Genomic DNA, 17,880 nt, shown 5'->3' on the forward strand with positions numbered 1-17,880 from the left:
ACGGTCGGTCGCGCAATCCGCGGGCGACGCGTGGCCCGCACCAATGGTCGGCAAGGGGCACCGGACTGTCCGGTGTGCACCGGACAGTGTCCGGTGCGCCAACGGGCCCGAAGCTGCAACGGTCGGGTGCGCCAGAAAAGGAAGGAGATTGCGCACCGGACAGCTACAGTGACTGTCCGACAGAAGGCAAGTTTGGCCTTCCTTGTTTGCCTCCAACGGCTCCTAGCTGCCTTGGGGCTATAAAAGGGACCCCTAGTCGCATGGAGGAGCAACCCAAGCTTACAAGAAACATTCTAAGACTCCAAGACTCCAACTTCACGCATTCGATTCTTTGAGATAGTGACTTGAGCTCCATTTGAGTTGTGAACTCCGTGCGTTGTGTTTTGAGCTCAAGTTGTGACTTGTGTGCGTGATTGTGCTGTGGATTTGAGTCTTGTGTGTGTTGCTCATCCCAACCTTACTCCGTGCTTTCTTTGTGATCAATCTTGTAAGGGCGAGAGGCTCCAACTTGTGGAGATTCCTCGCAAACGGGAAAAGGATATAAGGAAGAAAAGTCGTGGTATTCAAGTTGATCATTGGATCACTTGAAAGGGGTTGAGTGCAACCCTCGTCCATTGGGACGCCACAACGTGGAAGTAGACAAGTGTTACTTAGCCGAACCACGGGATAAAATCGCGTGTCTCTTGTGTTGCTTTCTCTGTGATTGTTTTATTCACAAGAACTCGCGTCAAAGCCACTTAATCATACTAACTCTCTCATAATTAAGTTTTGTGGCTATTTAGTCTTTATTTTTATAGATCACCTATTCACCCCCTCTAGGTGCTCTCATTAACTATTGTTAGCAATTAGATGAATGGATGGTGTTACTAGAATCCAATTACTAGAATTTTAGCAATTAGTTTATGAACCACAGTCTGCATGCATCTAGTGAATTTGTAGGAATTGAGTCTGCATACACGGTTCTCTAACCATAATATATATATATGCGCATAGTACATATACACAGTAAATCAATCATCCTTTAATTGAAAAGTATGAAGCATTAATTAAGATATAAGGCCTTAGACCCTGTTTGTTTCGGATTATAATCTCTCCAGATTATATAATTTAGTGTAAATAATCCAGCAGGTAAACAAACACCTAGATTATGAGTTCAGATTATATAATCTAAAGCTCATATTATGATAATATCATAATCTCCTCAAGAGTAGCTTATTTGAGATTATTTTTTGGAAAAGACCCACTACCTATGGTTATGTAAATAGAAATTATAATATATGTCATTCTTCTTTTCTCACCTCAAATAAACAAACAAGGATACTATTGTCTTTATGAAAAATCTACATTTATATAATCTAGACTACCAAACAGCTACATATAGATTATAATTTATCTAGATTATAATCTAGATCATATAATTTAGATTATAATCCAGATTATATAATCTATAAGCTGAAACAAATAGGACCTTAGATACACTCCTTGATACTGAACTATGTCTTAGGTGTGTTTTATATTTGGAGAACCGATGGAGTGGTGGTATTTCTATATTCTAAACGCGGAAGGAAACATGCTCAGCTAGGGTGTCCACGTCGTCGCTTTTGTTAACAACCGTTGGATCATCAACCAACGGTAGCCGGTCCAACCTTTTCACTTTTCACTGCAACGTCGCGATGCTTCCAGGTTTTTCTTCCTCCCACTGCACGGTTCGGCAGCCGCCTCTCTCTCCTACTGAAATCCTTATCTCTCGCCGCCTAGCTTCACCCGCACATGCCCACCGTCGTTCGTGTCGCCCACCTGCAGCCCCGCCTCTCTCTTCCTTCCTCCTTGCACCACGCTACTTGATGTGTCCCTGCACGGTCGAGTCATGGCACCATCGCCGTCGGGAGCAGCGACTGTGGTTCCTCAGTGTCCCTGCTCCCCTGCGCTTTGTCCTAGGGTTGCGTGGTGGGGAGGAGAAAAGGTACCAGTGGAAGATGGCGCTGCCGCAACGACAAAGATGGGAGCGGTTAGCCATGGAGTGGGATGTGCAGAGGCGGAGGTGAGATAACTAGAGCATAAGAAATTGAACGGCTTCTTCTCCATCCCATTTCCCTTCGTTTGCCTACTCCCTTCACCGCATACGGATAGGCCCTCAAGGTGATTTGCTTCTTCTCCCCATACCAAATCCTAAGTCCTGAAGCATCTACAGGGGAATGATAATACGATCAGCTAAGCAAGGTCATAGGTTAGGTCTAGCTTCGACGGATTAGACGAGGAAGCCGCAGCAGACCTTGGCATGAACATGATGTCTGATCTGAAACTCGCGCTTAGGAATGAAAAACTAAAGCAAGCTGCCAGTTGAATGTAACCCGCAGAACTACAAAACGCGGCAACATTTGTGGATAGACTTCAGATCGAGACTTCAAAGGTTTTTTTTGTTTCATAGATCTGGGACAAACATCATAATATTTGATTGGCTACTCAGTTACTAAAAAAATATGCATGCTAACTTGACTGTTGAGACAGGAACTTCTGTTTTTGGTAATAAAGGCATTCATCACGTCGTTCTTTGTGCAGAATTTAATCTTCACCATTCATATGGGCTGTAGGACTAGGTCTGTAGCAAAAAAAATGTATGAAATTAGATACTATATATGCCATGATCTTTCACAGATTGTAGAACCATGAAGGGATACAATATATATAGCTAAAATTTCAGAAAATGCTACATCTATTCTAGGTACATCAACCTTTTGATTAGTATAGGTCCTTGCACGCTAATGTGGCGATGGTTGTGGTGGTTGTGACTGCAAGCTGAAGGACTCCATGTCGCACATACACATGCGGGACACGGGACTTTGCTAGGAGTGGGAGTGATTTTCATGGCCAGCGACAGTCAGCAGAGGTAATGTTTCTGTAACAATTTTTTATAAGACAATTTTTATAGCATTATAAATCAGCGTTAGCATTGCAGTAATATTATGTGCTTATAACTTGTCATTAGCCATAAAGCTTATGTTTTTGCTGTTCAGTCTATGCTAGCCTTTTGGAAGGGCAACAAGTTTAATGGTTGCATTTCATTCATTCTTTATCAAATATATAATGCATGATGTGGATCGTGACATAATGTGGCTCCAACGGGATTTGTACATCTACACATGCAATCTTTTTTTATACATGACATATATTTTTAAATTAGGGCCAGTAATACCAGGGTTCAAGGTTCTTATGGATGGAGAGAAGATACCAAAATATAAACAGGAGGTTGAAGCCACTATCTGATGAAATGATCAAGTGTTGCGCATATAAATCATGTTTTGATTTTTTTTCCATTGTGTTTGGTTTTGGATATTGTTTTTTTGCTGTTATTCTTTATTGTCAGACTATAGGTCAAGGCCACTTCCTCATGAAATGATCAAGTGTTTCACATATAAACCCTATTCTAAAATTCTTCTCTATTGTGTTTGGTGTTTGATATAGTTTTTTTTGTTTGCTCCTTTTTTTATTCCTAACTTGCCATCAACTATATGTAAGTGATTTTACTTCTGCCCATGTACGCTAGAGAACATACACACTGTCTCTTGTACATATATGACTTAATGAGACAAAGACTACCGAGGGAGTCAACATTTGAAAATGATCTTCTAGAGGTACAAAAATTATTGTTTTGTTTTGGTTTCCATCTTATGCACTGAGGTCATAAGAGAATATATAGCTTGATATTGTCACCTCTTTGAATGAAACCTTAAATCTAGAATCGTGTTTTTTAAATAATAAAACTTTTCCTAAACGTTGAGGTTTTTAGTGCATGAAAGTGTAAATGTTGGTCTTATGTTACTCTATTCAAGAAGTGCATTATCTTTTTTGTTGCTTGTGGTTCCTGAATTGAATCAGTTGTTATTTGGACAGTTATATGTATCAAATTGCATGTCCTGATATATGTATTTTAATGAGAATTTTGGTTAATGCAGCTCCATAAGCGCACCAATGAAATTAGAATTGAGAATGAGTTGCTTAGGTCATAAGAGAATATATAGCTTGATATTTTCACCTCTTTAAATGAAACCTTAAATCTAGCACCGTGTTCCTTAAATAATAAAACTTTTCCTAAGCGTTGAGGTTTTTAGTGCATGACAGTGTAAATGTTGGTCTTATGTTACTCTATTCAAGAACTATATTATCTTTTTGTTGCTTGTGGTTCCTGAATTAAATCAGTTGTTATTTGGACAGTTATATTCTATGTGCTATCAGATACATTTCTATTATTTCTCTAGATTAGAACCTGATCACATAATTTCCTTCTAAAACTCTGTTCTCAAATGCTCTGAATCTGGTAAAAGTCCTTTGTTTGTGCTGCCTTGTGATTTGTTACTTTGAAAATATCTATGTTAATATACACTGTTTTGCCTTTGTTTGTGCTGGCACCTTCATATCTTGCTCTCAGCAGAAAAAAACATAGAGAAAAGCACAAACGCTTAATTATGTTTAATATGCAGTATCCTTCCAACATTGATGAGCTTGACATCATTGACAGTTTCTGCAACAATTTGTTTAACTGTCAACATATATGCAAAATAGTTAAATGGTATTCTTCACTGAAGAGTTATTATGCTTCTTTCCTACATAAATTTTCTCTCATACTATATTTATAAAAACGAAAATATGCTCTGGAGTGATAACAACAACTTTAGGTTTACTATTTTTATTGTTTTGCCCAAATAATCATTTTGTTTTATTTTCTTCACACAAATTCCTAAATTTCCGAATAGCCACCATACACTGACTAACCAACATACACTATTAAATACTGCAAGAACAATACTAAAAAATGAGACTCATATCTTATTACATACTCCCTTCATCCCAAAATATAATTCATTTTAGACTAATGATGCATTCATCAAGTAATACATGAATGTATTTTGCATATATGTCTATATTCATTATCATTAAATGAATGTTGACGGAAAAAATGAGCTAGAAAGAACTATGTTTTGGGACGGAAGGAGTATTTCTTATATTGCATATTTATATATAAAAGGACATATCAACAACCAACATCATGTGATTTTAGTGACCTTTTAAATACATGTATGTACGCTCACCCATTGCTATTTAACGCTTGCAGGAAACTCCCACTGATAAAGATAAAGAGAAAGCTTCCTCTTCAATCTCCTCCAAAGAGGTAAGCTTCTACATAGGTTCCTCATATCCATCAAGCATGTTAACTGCACGTGCATATATTTTTACACACTGCATAATTGTACTTCACTACATAATGATTGACAAGATTATTAAAATCCTACCTTTCATTTAATAGGTTCAAACAAGGATCATTCATAATCAAAGATTCCACAGACCAAAAGACGAGGAATGATATATGCAACCACACGAAACTAACTGAGATTCAACCATTGTATGCATTGCACCACCTTTTGTTATCGATCCTACCCTTTTGTAACTAAATATAATGCTCGCAAGTATAAACAACCCTTCCTATGTGGTACTAAACACCAAGATCAGTTTATGTGATGTAGGACCAGTTTTCCTATGTGGTATTAAACACCAGGATTAGTTTATGTGATGTAGGATCAATTTTCCTATGTGGTACTAAACACCAGTATCAGATTATGTGATGTAGGATCAGTTTCCGTGGCGCAGCTCATATCTATTTGGGCTGATGGCTTATTAAGAAGACATGATAACTATGTACGTTATCAGTTTGTAACTAAGCACAACGCAAACCTCCAGATCGTACTAACTACTTATTAAAGACATTTCATACTTACTGTTCCTTTTTAATTTTGGTAAAGGTCATATAACCTGGCGCGCGCTAGGCGCGCGTCAACTACTAGTCCCCTAAATCAACGGTCGAAGTTCAATTCAATGCGAGGAAACCTTTGTGCTCATTGGGCAACTTGCCTTCGATTCCGCAAACAACTCACCCCATCGGTGCTTGATTTCACGTGCTCCAGATGGTCCTCGAGGCCAGAGATAGAGATCGTAGCCTCTTGGGTGAATCATCCGCGACCCTAAGTCCAAGACCGCCGTCCTTGCCGCTAAAATCTCGCCACCCTTTCGCACCTCGCCACCGATGGTTGTTTTCGCGCGCGACTAAAACACTGGATGTTCAAATGGCTGCCGGATGCCTCTCGTTTTTCAATGCTCACGCAACTACTCAAACATGCAAACATGTTGTTTATCTCGCGGTTTTGCACGCCACCGTTGAGGTCAGTCTTATTTGAAGTTTTTGGCTACACCACATGTTTTGGAGTAGAGACGGCAATAGAGACCTAATTCTCGATTCCCGCGGAGAATTCCCCTTAGGCCCCGTTTGTTTCGTTGGAATTCAATTCCATTTTAATAATTATAATTTAGACAAAACTAATTAAGTTCATATATTTATATATGTAATATATTTGTATATTATCCTAAATCATACGAGAGAGATAATTTTATACTACATTTATGTTATAGCGAAGCAAATATAAGATTGTGCTATAAGTTGTACATCGGAAAAATAACATGTAAATATATAGAATCAATTTTCATCTCTCACCCCATGAATTTGAGATAGGCTTATATGATAACTTTGGAAAGTGGTGGAATGTCACATTCTAAAAAAATAGCATATTCTATTAGTAAGATTCCAATTCCTCAAAATGAAAGGAAACAAACGGGACCTTAGGGGACGGGTATGCGAGCAATTTAGTCTCCACAGGAATCGAGACGGGAAAATTTAGTCCCTATCAAATTCGCGAGGACGGGGATAAGCAACAATGTCTGTCTCCGTTCCCTGTTGACTTGTTAAAATCACACTAAAAATTTCAATATATAGTTTATTATAAAATGACAAATTAAACTTTAATATAGATCTCTCTTATAATTTTAGTTTTTGCTTGTTCAATTTAATATTGATTTTTATATAATTAATTTAAATTTGCCTTTAAACAGTGCACTTATTAGTGAAGACGGATTCCCCTAAATTCTTTGACGGGAACAGATACGGGAGAAAAGGCTCCTCATAAGTGTTTGTCGAGACAGGAACGAGGATGGAGAGCCATTCCTCGATGAAAAATTCTCGGTTGCCATTCCTATTGTGGACAGATTCGCTAGGTCCATGTCCACCCCGACTTTCATTAAGGCCTTGTTCGTTTACGTCGGATTGCACCCGAAATTGTTACAGCTAATCAAAGTTTATATAAATTAGAGAAGGAATCCGGTTAAGAATCGTTCCGGCCCACCAATCCGGCACAAACGAACAAGACCTAAAGTGCAAAAAAAAAAGTGAGGCGCCACAAACTACATCCCAATGAATGTAACAAGAAGACATCACATGTCACAGAGCAAACTGAAATTTTTATTTCATTGCATGGTACCTTCACCATTGCATTAGTAATGCAACACATTACAACCAAGTTACTTGGAGCCGCACGGTGACAAGAACGATAAAATGCTACCTTTATTCTTCTCTTGCGCCTCGAGAATTGTGCGATGTAGCATCGCGTTGTCTTTGCTGAGAGCATTGATCTCAGTCATCTTTTCCTCCAACGCCGCCTTCAGTTTCCCTTTCTCACCGTCCTTGCCAGCAATGTGATTCTCGAGTTCCTCGATTTTTAACTTGAGCTTGTTACCTTCGACCTTCTCGGACACTAGTGCTTTCTGGACAGAGTTCTTCTCGTCGTTCAGGCGCGACTGCTTGGCATCAAGTTCGTCGCAGGACGCTTGCAGCTGTGACACAGAGAGCCGGATCCTCGCCAGCTCATCCTTCAGCCTGTCAGCCTCTGCATCTTTGTTGCGCGCTGCTTTCTCGGCCGCTTCCTTGCTGGCGTGGATTTCCTCTATCTTCCTCCTGAGGTTCTCTATTTCTGCCATGAACTTGGCCTTCTCAGCGTCACATGACCTCACAACTGTCTCCCTCGCCTCTGCCGATGCAGCCAAGTCCATCTTGAGGCGCTTAACCTCTAATTCAGCCATGGCATGCCTCTGCTCCGCTATTAAAATCTCCAAACGGAGCTTATCCTTTTCGCCCTCCACCAGATCCTTCTTGGTTTGGATTTCCTCCACCTTCCTCTTAAGATCCTCCAGTTCCTTCGTGGTCTTTGCTTTCTCGGCACCAAATGCTTTTGTAGCCGCCTCCTTTGCCTCCACCAATGCTCCCAGTTCCATCTTAAGGCTCTCAGCCTCTGCTTCGGACATGCTTTGTTTGTGCTGTGCGGTCAAAACCTCCAGCTGAAGCTTGTCGTTTTCAGCCTCCAGCAAACCCTTGTTGGTCTGCAATTCCTCTAGCTTCTTCTCAAGGTCATCCAGTTCCTTCAGGATCTCTGCCTTCTCAGCATCGAACTCCCTCGTAAGGATCTGCTTGGCCTCCTCTACTGCCCCCAATTCCATCCTGACGCTCTTAATCTCTCCTTCAAATAGGCTACGCTCTTGCTCTGCACTCGAAATCTTTGACCGAAGCTCCTGGTTCTGACTCTCTACCAAATCCCTGTTGGCCTTGATCTCCTCGATTGTCCTCTTAAGGTTGTCCATTTCCTCCATGATTTCTGCCTTCTCAGCTTCAGATGCCCTTGCAGCTGCCTCCTTCGCCTCCACCACTGAACACACTACTTGTTTAATGCACTTAACCTCTGCTTCAGACTGTCTATATTTCTCCTGTGCTGTGAGAATCTCAGACTGAAGCTTACTGTTTTCTCCCTCCACTAAATCCTTATTAGCTTCGATTTCCTTCAGCTTCCTCTGTAGTTCCTCTAATTCATTGGTGATTTCTGCTTTTTGTACGTCGAAAGCCTTGGCAGCCGCCTCCTTCGCCTCCAACAACCCACTCAGTTCCTTCTTGAGCCTCTCAATCTCTGCTTCAGACATGTTTTGCTTTTCAGCTGCGATCAAAGCCTCGGACCGAAGCTTGTCATTCTCGCTCTCTGTCAAATCCTTGATGGCCAGCATTTCCTCCAGCCTCATCTTGAGATCCTCCGATTCAGCGTGATTTTCTCTTCTCGTCGTTGAATTCCTTGGCAGCTGCCTCTTTGCCTCCGCCAGCGCGCCTAATTCCTTCGTCAGCCTCTCAACCTCCGCTGCAGACTTGCTACACTTTTCCTCCGCAACCAAAACCTCCGACTGAAGCTTATCATTTTCAGCCTTCAAGCTTCTCCCCACCTCTTCCTTGTGGCTTGAGATCGCCTTTGCCTCCTCCAGTTGCTTCTCCAGCTTGGCCTTCTCGCCCATCAGCTGGGTAATTTTGTGCTCCAGTTCCCACACCCTGTCCCCAAGTGTGGAGACCTGGTGCGATAGGGTCCTCACCCTGTCATCTGCGAAGAGATCTGCAACACACGTACGGTACATTTTAGAGAAGAGAGCTGGTACTACACACACCACCGCGCAGATAAAGAAAAGGAAAGATGATGACTTGGCGCACACCCGCAAACCAAGGCGATGTCGGCGAAGACATGTCTGTCGGTTGTCGCTGTTGTCACACACTCTTCTGAGAAATGGAAGACGCTTTGCTGTGCACCAGTCCCGGAGCAGAGGAATATATATACACCTGCAGACCTGCTGAAGCCTGAAGCTGCCTCAGCTGAGGTCTGAGGATAAAGTGTCCATGACTCCATGAGCCAGAGGGAAGAAACGTGGGGAGAGACAAGGGATGGAGTGTGGATGCAGGGAGAGATGGAGTGTCGTGGGGAAGAGGGATGGGTACATATAGGTTTTGTTTGATATAAGAACATTGAAAAAGGTGAAGAATCTCTGTGGCAAGAATGAATCAGTAGAATGCAGAAGGATGAAGAAAGAAACGAACGACATCTCATGGATCGCAATTCGCAAGGCAACTTTTATGTACTTTTTGCAACAGTGCTTGGACAACAGTTTCGCAAGTGTATTTTATACTTTTATGTACTTTTTGCAACAGTTTCTAAAGTATGCATGGGGTCAGTTTTCTAATTTCTTTAGAAACTGCAGGATTTCAGGCAGTTAAACTCGACATTCAGTAAAGGCACTTAAACAACTAGCACATAACAGACTTGAGGTAACAGAACAGTAGGAGTCCGAAACAGAGCCCAACTCATTGAGGAAAAAACTGTTTTGCTAACATCTCTAAAACCTCAAACAATGGACAGTGTGTCTGCAAGTATTTAGACATCGTATGAAAAAAATAAGTCATCTAAAAGTTGCCATTACTACCACAAGCCCCAAGTATCCAACAACTATGGGCAGTGTCTGCATTCCAGTTTCTGAAGACACCTAACAGGATGCTGTGCTATTCTTGACGGATGTCTCCAAAATGTAGTTGACATTTCAGGTTTGCAAAATATATTGGACACAAGTCTGACCATCATATGCATGAAACATGAAACTATAGAAATAGGGGATGTCCACTTTGCAACCTGAAAATAAAATAGAAGTAACCACTAAAGAATTCTAAAATTCTGTAAAATAATGTAAAATCTAGTTACAAAAATCAGAGGAACAACACATCTAACAACAGAAACAATAACCACTAAGAAAATCTCAAGCAGTCTACAAAAAACTAACTGAAATGACCTGAAACAAACTAAAAAAACAACAATTGCATATCGATCGTTTCCTATGATACTCTGGAATAAACTGCATCTAACTGAAAAATATTAGTCTGACATAGATTTCAACTCTGAAACAGATTATGAACAAAGACAACTGACATACACTCCCATGATATGCAAAAGATACAAGGAGCACAAATTGCTGTCATCAACTAGACCTGGTTATTTCAAGAAAGGAGCACCTTTCTACCTTCATGTGCATGAGCCTGAAAATGTTCTGTGCATTTCACAAGCGATTGTAATCTACAAAAGTATGTGTTGCTTGTAAAGTCACCTACAATCATGTCAAATCTTTAAGTTCAGTGACAAATTTGTAACCCAAATTTATATTTACAACTTGTTTGAAGGCCATCGCTGGTGGATAAACAGGAATACAGTTCGTCAGATTTAGACAACAAATCCTAAACCAGGGACTCCTAAATATTCATGGCAGCAGCATAGCCATTGGATTCAAGCAACGGAAACAAACATGTCACAGATCTATGCATGCTGAAAAGAAATGGGAACAAGCTGATGAACCTTTCGACGAATCGAGGCTTCTTCGAGCTTCGACGGCAACAACCAGCTGCCCACGACGCCGCCGACCAAAAAGACCACCACATGCCGGTTGTGTCCTCGACGATGCTTCTCGGGCTCGGCCTTTCCTCGCTCCTCTGTGCCAACTTCCAGATCCCGTCACCGAGTCGCTCCAGGACCGTGGCCACCACCGTCCTCTATCACGGGCTCGGCCTTGGCCGGCGCGGCGTCACCGACGTGAGCAGATGAGCAATCTCAGGTGATCGATGAATACGATAACAACCGGAAGGTTGATTCGTTTTGGTTTTGGTATTTCTTGGATGCCCCTTCCTCAAGTCTTACAACATACTTATACTAATGTCATGGGTATAGCCCACTACGGCCCGGTACGGCCCACCACCATTACAAATTCAAATACGTACTCACTAGTACTTGTATGTGCAATCTCTAACATTGGCCGGATGTTACATTACCGCCCCGTCAAAGCGTTGCTTGTCCCCAAGCAACACTGACATGCAATGCAGACAAAATGCCTGGATCCCAAGGTCTAGTTATCCAAAGAAGAAGCATGCCAAGAGGGACCGTAGGACCATATCACCATGGAATGCCATCTTATCACCGTGCACCCACTCATCACCTCCATATTGTTTCCTTGGTACGTTCTGCCGTAGACTATCAAGATTCCATTAGTAAATGCACGAACAAAATGAGAACTGCCACCAGGAACATAGCAGTGGTCTCTGCTCACTTCGTATGGATCATACAGATCCCATAAGGCCATGGAGAGATCAGTAAGGGAGGCAGCAATAGCATACACAGATTTCCAAATGCCAGTCCAGAAACAATTTCGCTTCATGCTTAGCTGCAACACCACGTGCTGCCCGGAATGCTGCAAGTGCCATGCCTAACGTCACTTCAACACCATGTGGTGCAACATCTACAACCACCTGTCTCAACCGACAAACTTTGTCCAAAAACTGGTTGAAAACGATGTCTCCAAAATCAGCAGCAACAACAATGGCGTGATACTCATCAGCATTAGTGCAAGGACTAGAACACCAGAGCACTACAATGTGATTGCGAACGACATAATAGTCAGCCTGCTCAGGTTGCATGTTCACAGTTTCCTTCAGCAATTTGGAATTCCTTTGTGCAAAAGAACCGCTAGATGAATCGAACTTTGCTGCATAGGCTTCAAAAATTACGTTGATTGGTGAATAGAAATCCAAGTGGTGCCTTTGAATCAGTAAGTTCTGGAAGGATACACCCATGTGAATATCTGTTAAAGATAAAGATGTATCCTCATCATACTGGCCCGGATGCGTAGAACCTTGTTCACATATAATCTGTGGGGACTGCTCCACCTTATATTGCTCACTGTTTTGTGAAAACCCGTGTGGCAAATGAGGCAGTAATCTATTATCAACAATATCAACAGAAACATAATCTTGCGGCTGCTTCTTTGCATCTCCTTTGATTCTCCCTCCTCGAAGGTGAATTCATCCAAAGATTTCACAATGTTGTCAACCTCTTTCACTGCTTTTTCAGTAGCAGCAGCCTCCTTGGGACCAGTTGTCTCACACAAGGCTGGTACAGCCTCAATGACAGCAGCTGATTCTTTATCCGCCTCATTGCTTGTAGTTACAAGAACCTCTTCTATTGCTAAAGATTCTTCAGGTTCAGCAGGTTCTAATGCAGACTCTGCTAGTTGTGCCTGCAAAATATTCCTATCAGATGTATCTTCCAATCCCATTCTTGTATGAATAGATTCCCTTGTCTCGGTGTCACCTGATTGATGTATTTTGGTAGTCGCCGACGAGGCACTACCCTCAGGTAAGTCTCCAACAGACCCTCTAAGCTGATTTGGCTCTACTTCATCACTAGGACCAGGATGTTTGCTAACTTGATGGACCTGGATGTCTTCTACTGTTGAAGGATGTCCTGTAGATTGTGATACTTCTGATGATTCAGCATCACCAACCTTAGATGCAGGTGTCTCGGTAGAGCTATCAAGCTTTTCTTCTGCTACATGGACTTCTTCCGAATTTGAAGGCAATTTTGGAGATGTTGTTCCTGATACTTCCGAAGGATCTACCTCAGATATATGTCCCTTAGTTGGTGTGCTATTAATTCCTTCCTCACCATTGTGTCCCATAAAAGACATGACAGGAATGAAGAATCCTATTCTATCAGAGTTGGATGTCTGTGATTTTGATGCATCTTCATCGCCATGCTTTTCCTCCAGGCCGAGCGCACTGTCTAACAGGTCACACTGCAAGGTATTAGCAGTATTCCCTTTTCTCGCTTCAGTTTGGTTATCTTTATCCTCCCTTATTTCATCGTCTGCTAACTGAAACTGCAACACCTCATTCTCAGCCCCTTCTTTAGATACTGCAAGATATTTCCCCTCTTCTTCACTGGTATCATTCTGCTCCTTCTCCAGGCTATCCTCTATCACACTGCCAGCACTAGCAGGAAGAAGCTCCTCCATGCTTCCACCATGCATAACCATAGCAGCTGCCTCACTCAGTACATCAGACCTGCTGGTCTCATCTACCACCTCACCCTCCTTCTCAGCCGATTCATCTAAGACTTCTCCACCTTGAGCAATAACCCTTCATGCGTATGAGATTCAAATTGCATCTCCCCATCCCATGCCACTTTTAGACCCACTTTACTGAACAACGGATCACCCAACTTCCATGGAGCATTAGGAACAACACCCTGCTCGCAATTGTTGTGCGTCTGGTCACCCTTCCCTTCCAGGTTCACCACATCTCCATGCTTGGCTTCCTCATCCCAAATCACACTCTCCAGCGGCATTTCGTTGAACACCAGAGAGTCCATACTTTCAATCAGAACTGGAACGCAGTTGTGGCAACCATGGCCATCGTCGCTGTTGTCAACAACCCAAACCATGTTGTTGTTCCAACTAGCAGAGTCGTCAAAACCACCAGAGATCACGTCACCTCCTGGAGCTGTAATGTCAAAAGCCCTGAGGCAGTCGCAGTTCACGGCCTCATTGCAGACGACGTCGAGGACAGAGTCGATGAGCTCCGCGCCCTCGGTGTCGTGCCCCTTGGCACAGTTGATGCCGGCGCCGGACTGTCCGAAGACGAAGTTGTCGGGGTGGAAGATCTGGCCGAAGGGGCTGGAGCGCACAGAGTCCATGGTCTCGGACTCGAGATCCATGAGGTCGGCACGAGGGACGAAATGGCCGCTGCTGGCTTCGTTGTAGTAGACGTTGATGCGCTCAAACTGGAGGTCCGAATTCCCCACGTAGCGGCCCGTGGCGCCGACCCCGTGCTCGTCGCAGATCGCCCCAATCTGGTTGCCGCACTGCCCGCCCTGGATGTGGAGGATCTTCCTCATGGCTGCCGAGAAGGACGCGACTCGCACGCGCCCCACCCAGGATATCCTCGGCTCTGATACCACTTGTCACGGCCCTTGATCGGCGCGATGTCATCGACATGAGCAGATGAGCAATCTTAGGTGATCGCCGGAATACAATAACAACCGGAAGATTGATTCGTTTTGGTTTCTGGTATTTTTTGGATGCCCCTTCTTTAAGTCTTACAACATACTTATACTAATGTCATGAGTATAGCCCACTACGGCCCGGTACGGCCCACCATCATTACAAATTCAAATACGTACTCACTAGTACTTGTATGTGCGATCTCTAACATTGGCCGGATGTTACATCCTCCACCACCGCTACCAAGCGTTCTTCCTACCGCCAGATCTAGGTTGTTGTCGGGTTCGACGATGCTGACCCACCCGGACACCGAGCGAATCGATCCTTTCCTCGTCGGGCCATCGGCGGCGGACCGTCGTCGCCTCCCTTCTCTGATACTTTGCACGAAACGCGGGGACGAGGAGTACAAATGGCCGGATAGGGTGAGCCGAACCTCACTCCATATATGGGGCGACGAACGAGCTCATCGGCCATGGGGGAGGGGATGGGGTCCATGGGGAGCGCCGTGGGAGCTTGTGGGGTGGACGTCGTACACGCCAAATGGAGGGGGGAGTAATACCGTGAACCGTTGGAGAAGGCCTCGTCAGCTAGCATCCTACCATGATGAATAGTGAACCTGGATGTTCTGCTAGCCTGAATGTTTCTGTAATGTAATGCATGCGTGTTGGAATAAGTGGACAGCAACAAGAACACAACAAGCATCAACATGAAGGAAATGGTTTCGATTCATTCCATAATACCAGCTGATACATCATGTCACAGTACGGTCATTTCCAGTTACACGTTGTTAAGTGGATATAAGGAACATAGAGCATACAAAAAAATGAAAGAGAAATGAAAGAAAGCAGTCCTTAAGTTGGACCTGGTGGCATAGATGAAAGAGATGGCAGCCACCATTGTTGTGGTTGCAGCATATAGACATGTCCAGATGCCACCCTTCTTCTGATCCTCAGCCACTACGAGCTGCAGCAACTCAATCTCCTTGCCTAGGGTATCGATTTTTCCCTTCTTTTCATCCAATGCTGCCTTCAGCTTCCTGATGTCACCATCTTTCTCACCATTGTAGTTCTCTAGCTCCTCAATTTTCAACCTCAACTTTGCTACTTCATCCTTCTCAACATTAAGAGACTTCACGACTGAATTCTTCTCATCATGTAGGTGGGAGCGTTGGGTGTTAAGGTCATCACAGCAGGCTTGGAGCCGGGACATCCAAGCCTGAAGGTCCTTCAATTGGGCCCTCATCTTACTCGCATGAGCATCCTTCTCATGAGTAGCTCCCTCAGTTGTTTCCTTATCAGCCCGGATTTCCTCCACCTTATTCTTCAGCCTGTTGACTAACTCTGACCTAGCTGACGGGAGTTACTGGGCCGACGTGCATTAATAGCTAATCCCCGTCGGCTACGGCTGGCCGACGGGGATTAACACTAATTCATGTCGGCTTGTAATCAGCCGACAAGAATTATTAATTCGCATCAGCGCCCGACGAGAATAAGCTTATCCCCGACACCTGATGCCCATCGGCTTAGGGCCAACGTGAATTAACCATATACCGACGGGAATTAGTAATCCCCGTCGGTTCTAAGCCGATGGGAATTAATTGGATTCCTGTAGTGATCCTAGCCTTTTCAGCATCAAATGTCTTAGCAGTAGACTCTTTCTCCTTCACCAATGCACTTAATTCAACCCTGGGAACTTGAACATTTGCAAGAGACGAGCTGTATTTATTGTTGGATGCCATCTAACTAAAGCTTATCGTTTTCTCCTTTCACCAAATCAGACTCTCTCCTCGTCGCCAACACCTCAACCTCCAGTTCCTCTGTCTTAGGCCATCTCCAGGAGCTTACCTATACTCATACTTATATTCAAACTACACTCTATAAACAGTGCAATCTACAATGTAAAACGATGCAAAACGGTGTTTTTAGTGACCATATAGGTGCAATGTACAGTAGTTCACCCATATGGTCACCAGTAACACCTTTTGCAATATTTTGTACTGTAGATTGTATTGTTTGTAGAGTATAGTTTAAATGTGGGTAAGTTGTTGGCAGCAGCCAACTCCAAAATCTGCACCCTCGAATCCACCTCTGCCTTCTTAGCACTTAGGACCTCTTGTTCCTCCAACTTTGCCTTCACCTCGGCCTCCATTTGCAACCGGCAAGCCTCAGCCTCCTTATGGAACTCCAGCAGAAGGCTGCGGGTAGCTTGCCGAGGACTGGGTGCAGATGCTAGCACGCCTGACCTAGAGAGCAGGCGAGTGTCGACGTCTAGGAAGGAACCTTTCTAAACAATATCTGCAATTATTATTCAAACATTTGATGTGACATGGACTAAACTATAGTTAAGTGGAACCGAACACCTCTGAGCCTATGGACATAGTTACAAAAAAAGATAGCACACAATCCCACAAAAAACCATGATACTTGTTTAGCTCACCACAATGGAAATTTAGTACAATTTTATCTTAATTCCTATATAAAAATCAATGTAGATATTTTCAAATTTATAAATCATGTTAATAATAATTTAACACAAAAATGTATGTGTGGAAAAGTATATCTGGAATTTATCAAATAACAGATATTTCAACAAAACTCGAACTTCTCAGCAGATCAGACTACATTCATCAAAACTAATAGTGCAATGGACTGCAAGGGTCAACATTGCCAAGTATGCCCTACTCATCTGTTGAATGTCTCGTGCTGGATTATCCTAATTAGTCTAGCCAGAACATCTCACAAGCATAAAATCCATAACATAATGTTTGCACATAATAATTCAGAATTGTTAAGGATGTAATGAACTACCGCTTATCATCCTTGAAACAAGGGGGCTCTAGCTTTTAGGTTATAACTGACAACGCCATTCATGATGAGCACAATAACATGTTGGATTTATGGGCTAGGCCCAATTGACAAATTCAATTAAATCCTAGAAAAATCTTAAAAGCCCATGCATGGGTATGGCTAGAGAATGGTGGAACTATTAGTACCATATTCCAAGTGGAGTGGAACTAGTTTAAATATGGAGGCTACACTCACTCACCAAGTCATGGATGAGAGGAGAGAGTGTAGAGAACCACACGCGCGGACTCGACCCTATATAAGGCGTCTGGCAGCCAGCATCAAACTCATCCCAATTTTCGCCTCTGTTCACAACTGCGCCGCCATCGTAGTTCTCTTCAACCCAACCGCCGACGTGCATCTGCAGTCGGGAGAGCAGGTCTCTGGAACCCTTCGCCTTCGAGACCCTGCACTGGGAGAGGGTGAATAAGGTTTTTGGGAAGCGTCCTCATGCGACTGCTCGCGATCTTGTCATCGAACCCTG

The 17,880-nt window shown here is 43.2% G+C and overlaps 2 protein-coding genes and 1 long non-coding RNA gene across 3 annotated transcripts; 1 reads left to right on the forward strand and 2 right to left on the reverse strand.

Annotated features, from left to right (window-relative positions):
- The first annotated feature begins 1,745 nt into the window (after nt 1-1,745).
- Nucleotides 1,746-5,715, forward strand: LOC109943126 (uncharacterized). Its single transcript, XR_002265797.2, has 3 exons — nt 1,746-2,887; nt 5,111-5,167; nt 5,303-5,715. It is a non-coding gene; the product is annotated as an uncharacterized lncRNA (long non-coding RNA).
- Nucleotides 5,716-7,319: 1,604 nt separating this feature from the next.
- LOC118473545 (myosin heavy chain, striated muscle-like) lies at nt 7,320-10,650 on the reverse strand. Its single transcript, XM_035963355.1, has 2 exons — nt 9,400-10,650; nt 7,320-9,302 (listed from the first exon to the last, which is right to left on the reverse strand). The coding sequence occupies exons 1-2, from the start codon at nt 9,428-9,430 to the stop codon at nt 7,402-7,404; spliced, it is 1,932 nt and encodes a 643-aa protein (XP_035819248.1). The 5' UTR covers nt 9,431-10,650; the 3' UTR covers nt 7,320-7,401.
- On the reverse strand, nt 10,008-14,612 carry LOC103640974 (tubulin beta-7 chain-like). Its single transcript, XM_020546130.2, has 2 exons — nt 11,079-14,612; nt 10,008-10,364 (listed from the first exon to the last, which is right to left on the reverse strand). Exon 1 carries the CDS (start codon nt 14,445-14,447, stop codon nt 13,662-13,664), a length of 786 nt encoding a protein of 261 aa, XP_020401719.1. The 5' UTR covers nt 14,448-14,612; the 3' UTR covers nt 10,008-10,364; nt 11,079-13,661.
- Nucleotides 14,613-17,880: the final 3,268 nt, after the last annotated feature.

This window comes from Zea mays, chromosome 10 (genome assembly GCF_902167145.1).
Source record: "Zea mays cultivar B73 chromosome 10, Zm-B73-REFERENCE-NAM-5.0, whole genome shotgun sequence".
NCBI classification, from domain to species: Eukaryota; Viridiplantae; Streptophyta; class Magnoliopsida; order Poales; family Poaceae; genus Zea; species Zea mays.

Bases quoted from the DNA above. Each gene is read 5' to 3' on its own strand.
- LOC118473545 (XM_035963355.1), bottom strand. From the start codon at position 9,430: ATGTCTTCGCCGACATCGCCTTGGTTTGCGG. The intron at 9,303-9,399 runs GTGTGCGCCAAG...CGTGTGTTGCAG, and splicing joins GACATCGCCTTGGTTTGCGG to ATCTCTTCGCAGATGACAGG.
- LOC103640974 (XM_020546130.2), bottom strand. From the start codon at position 14,447: ATGAGGAAGATCCTCCACATCCAGGGCGGGCAGTGCGGCAACCAGATT.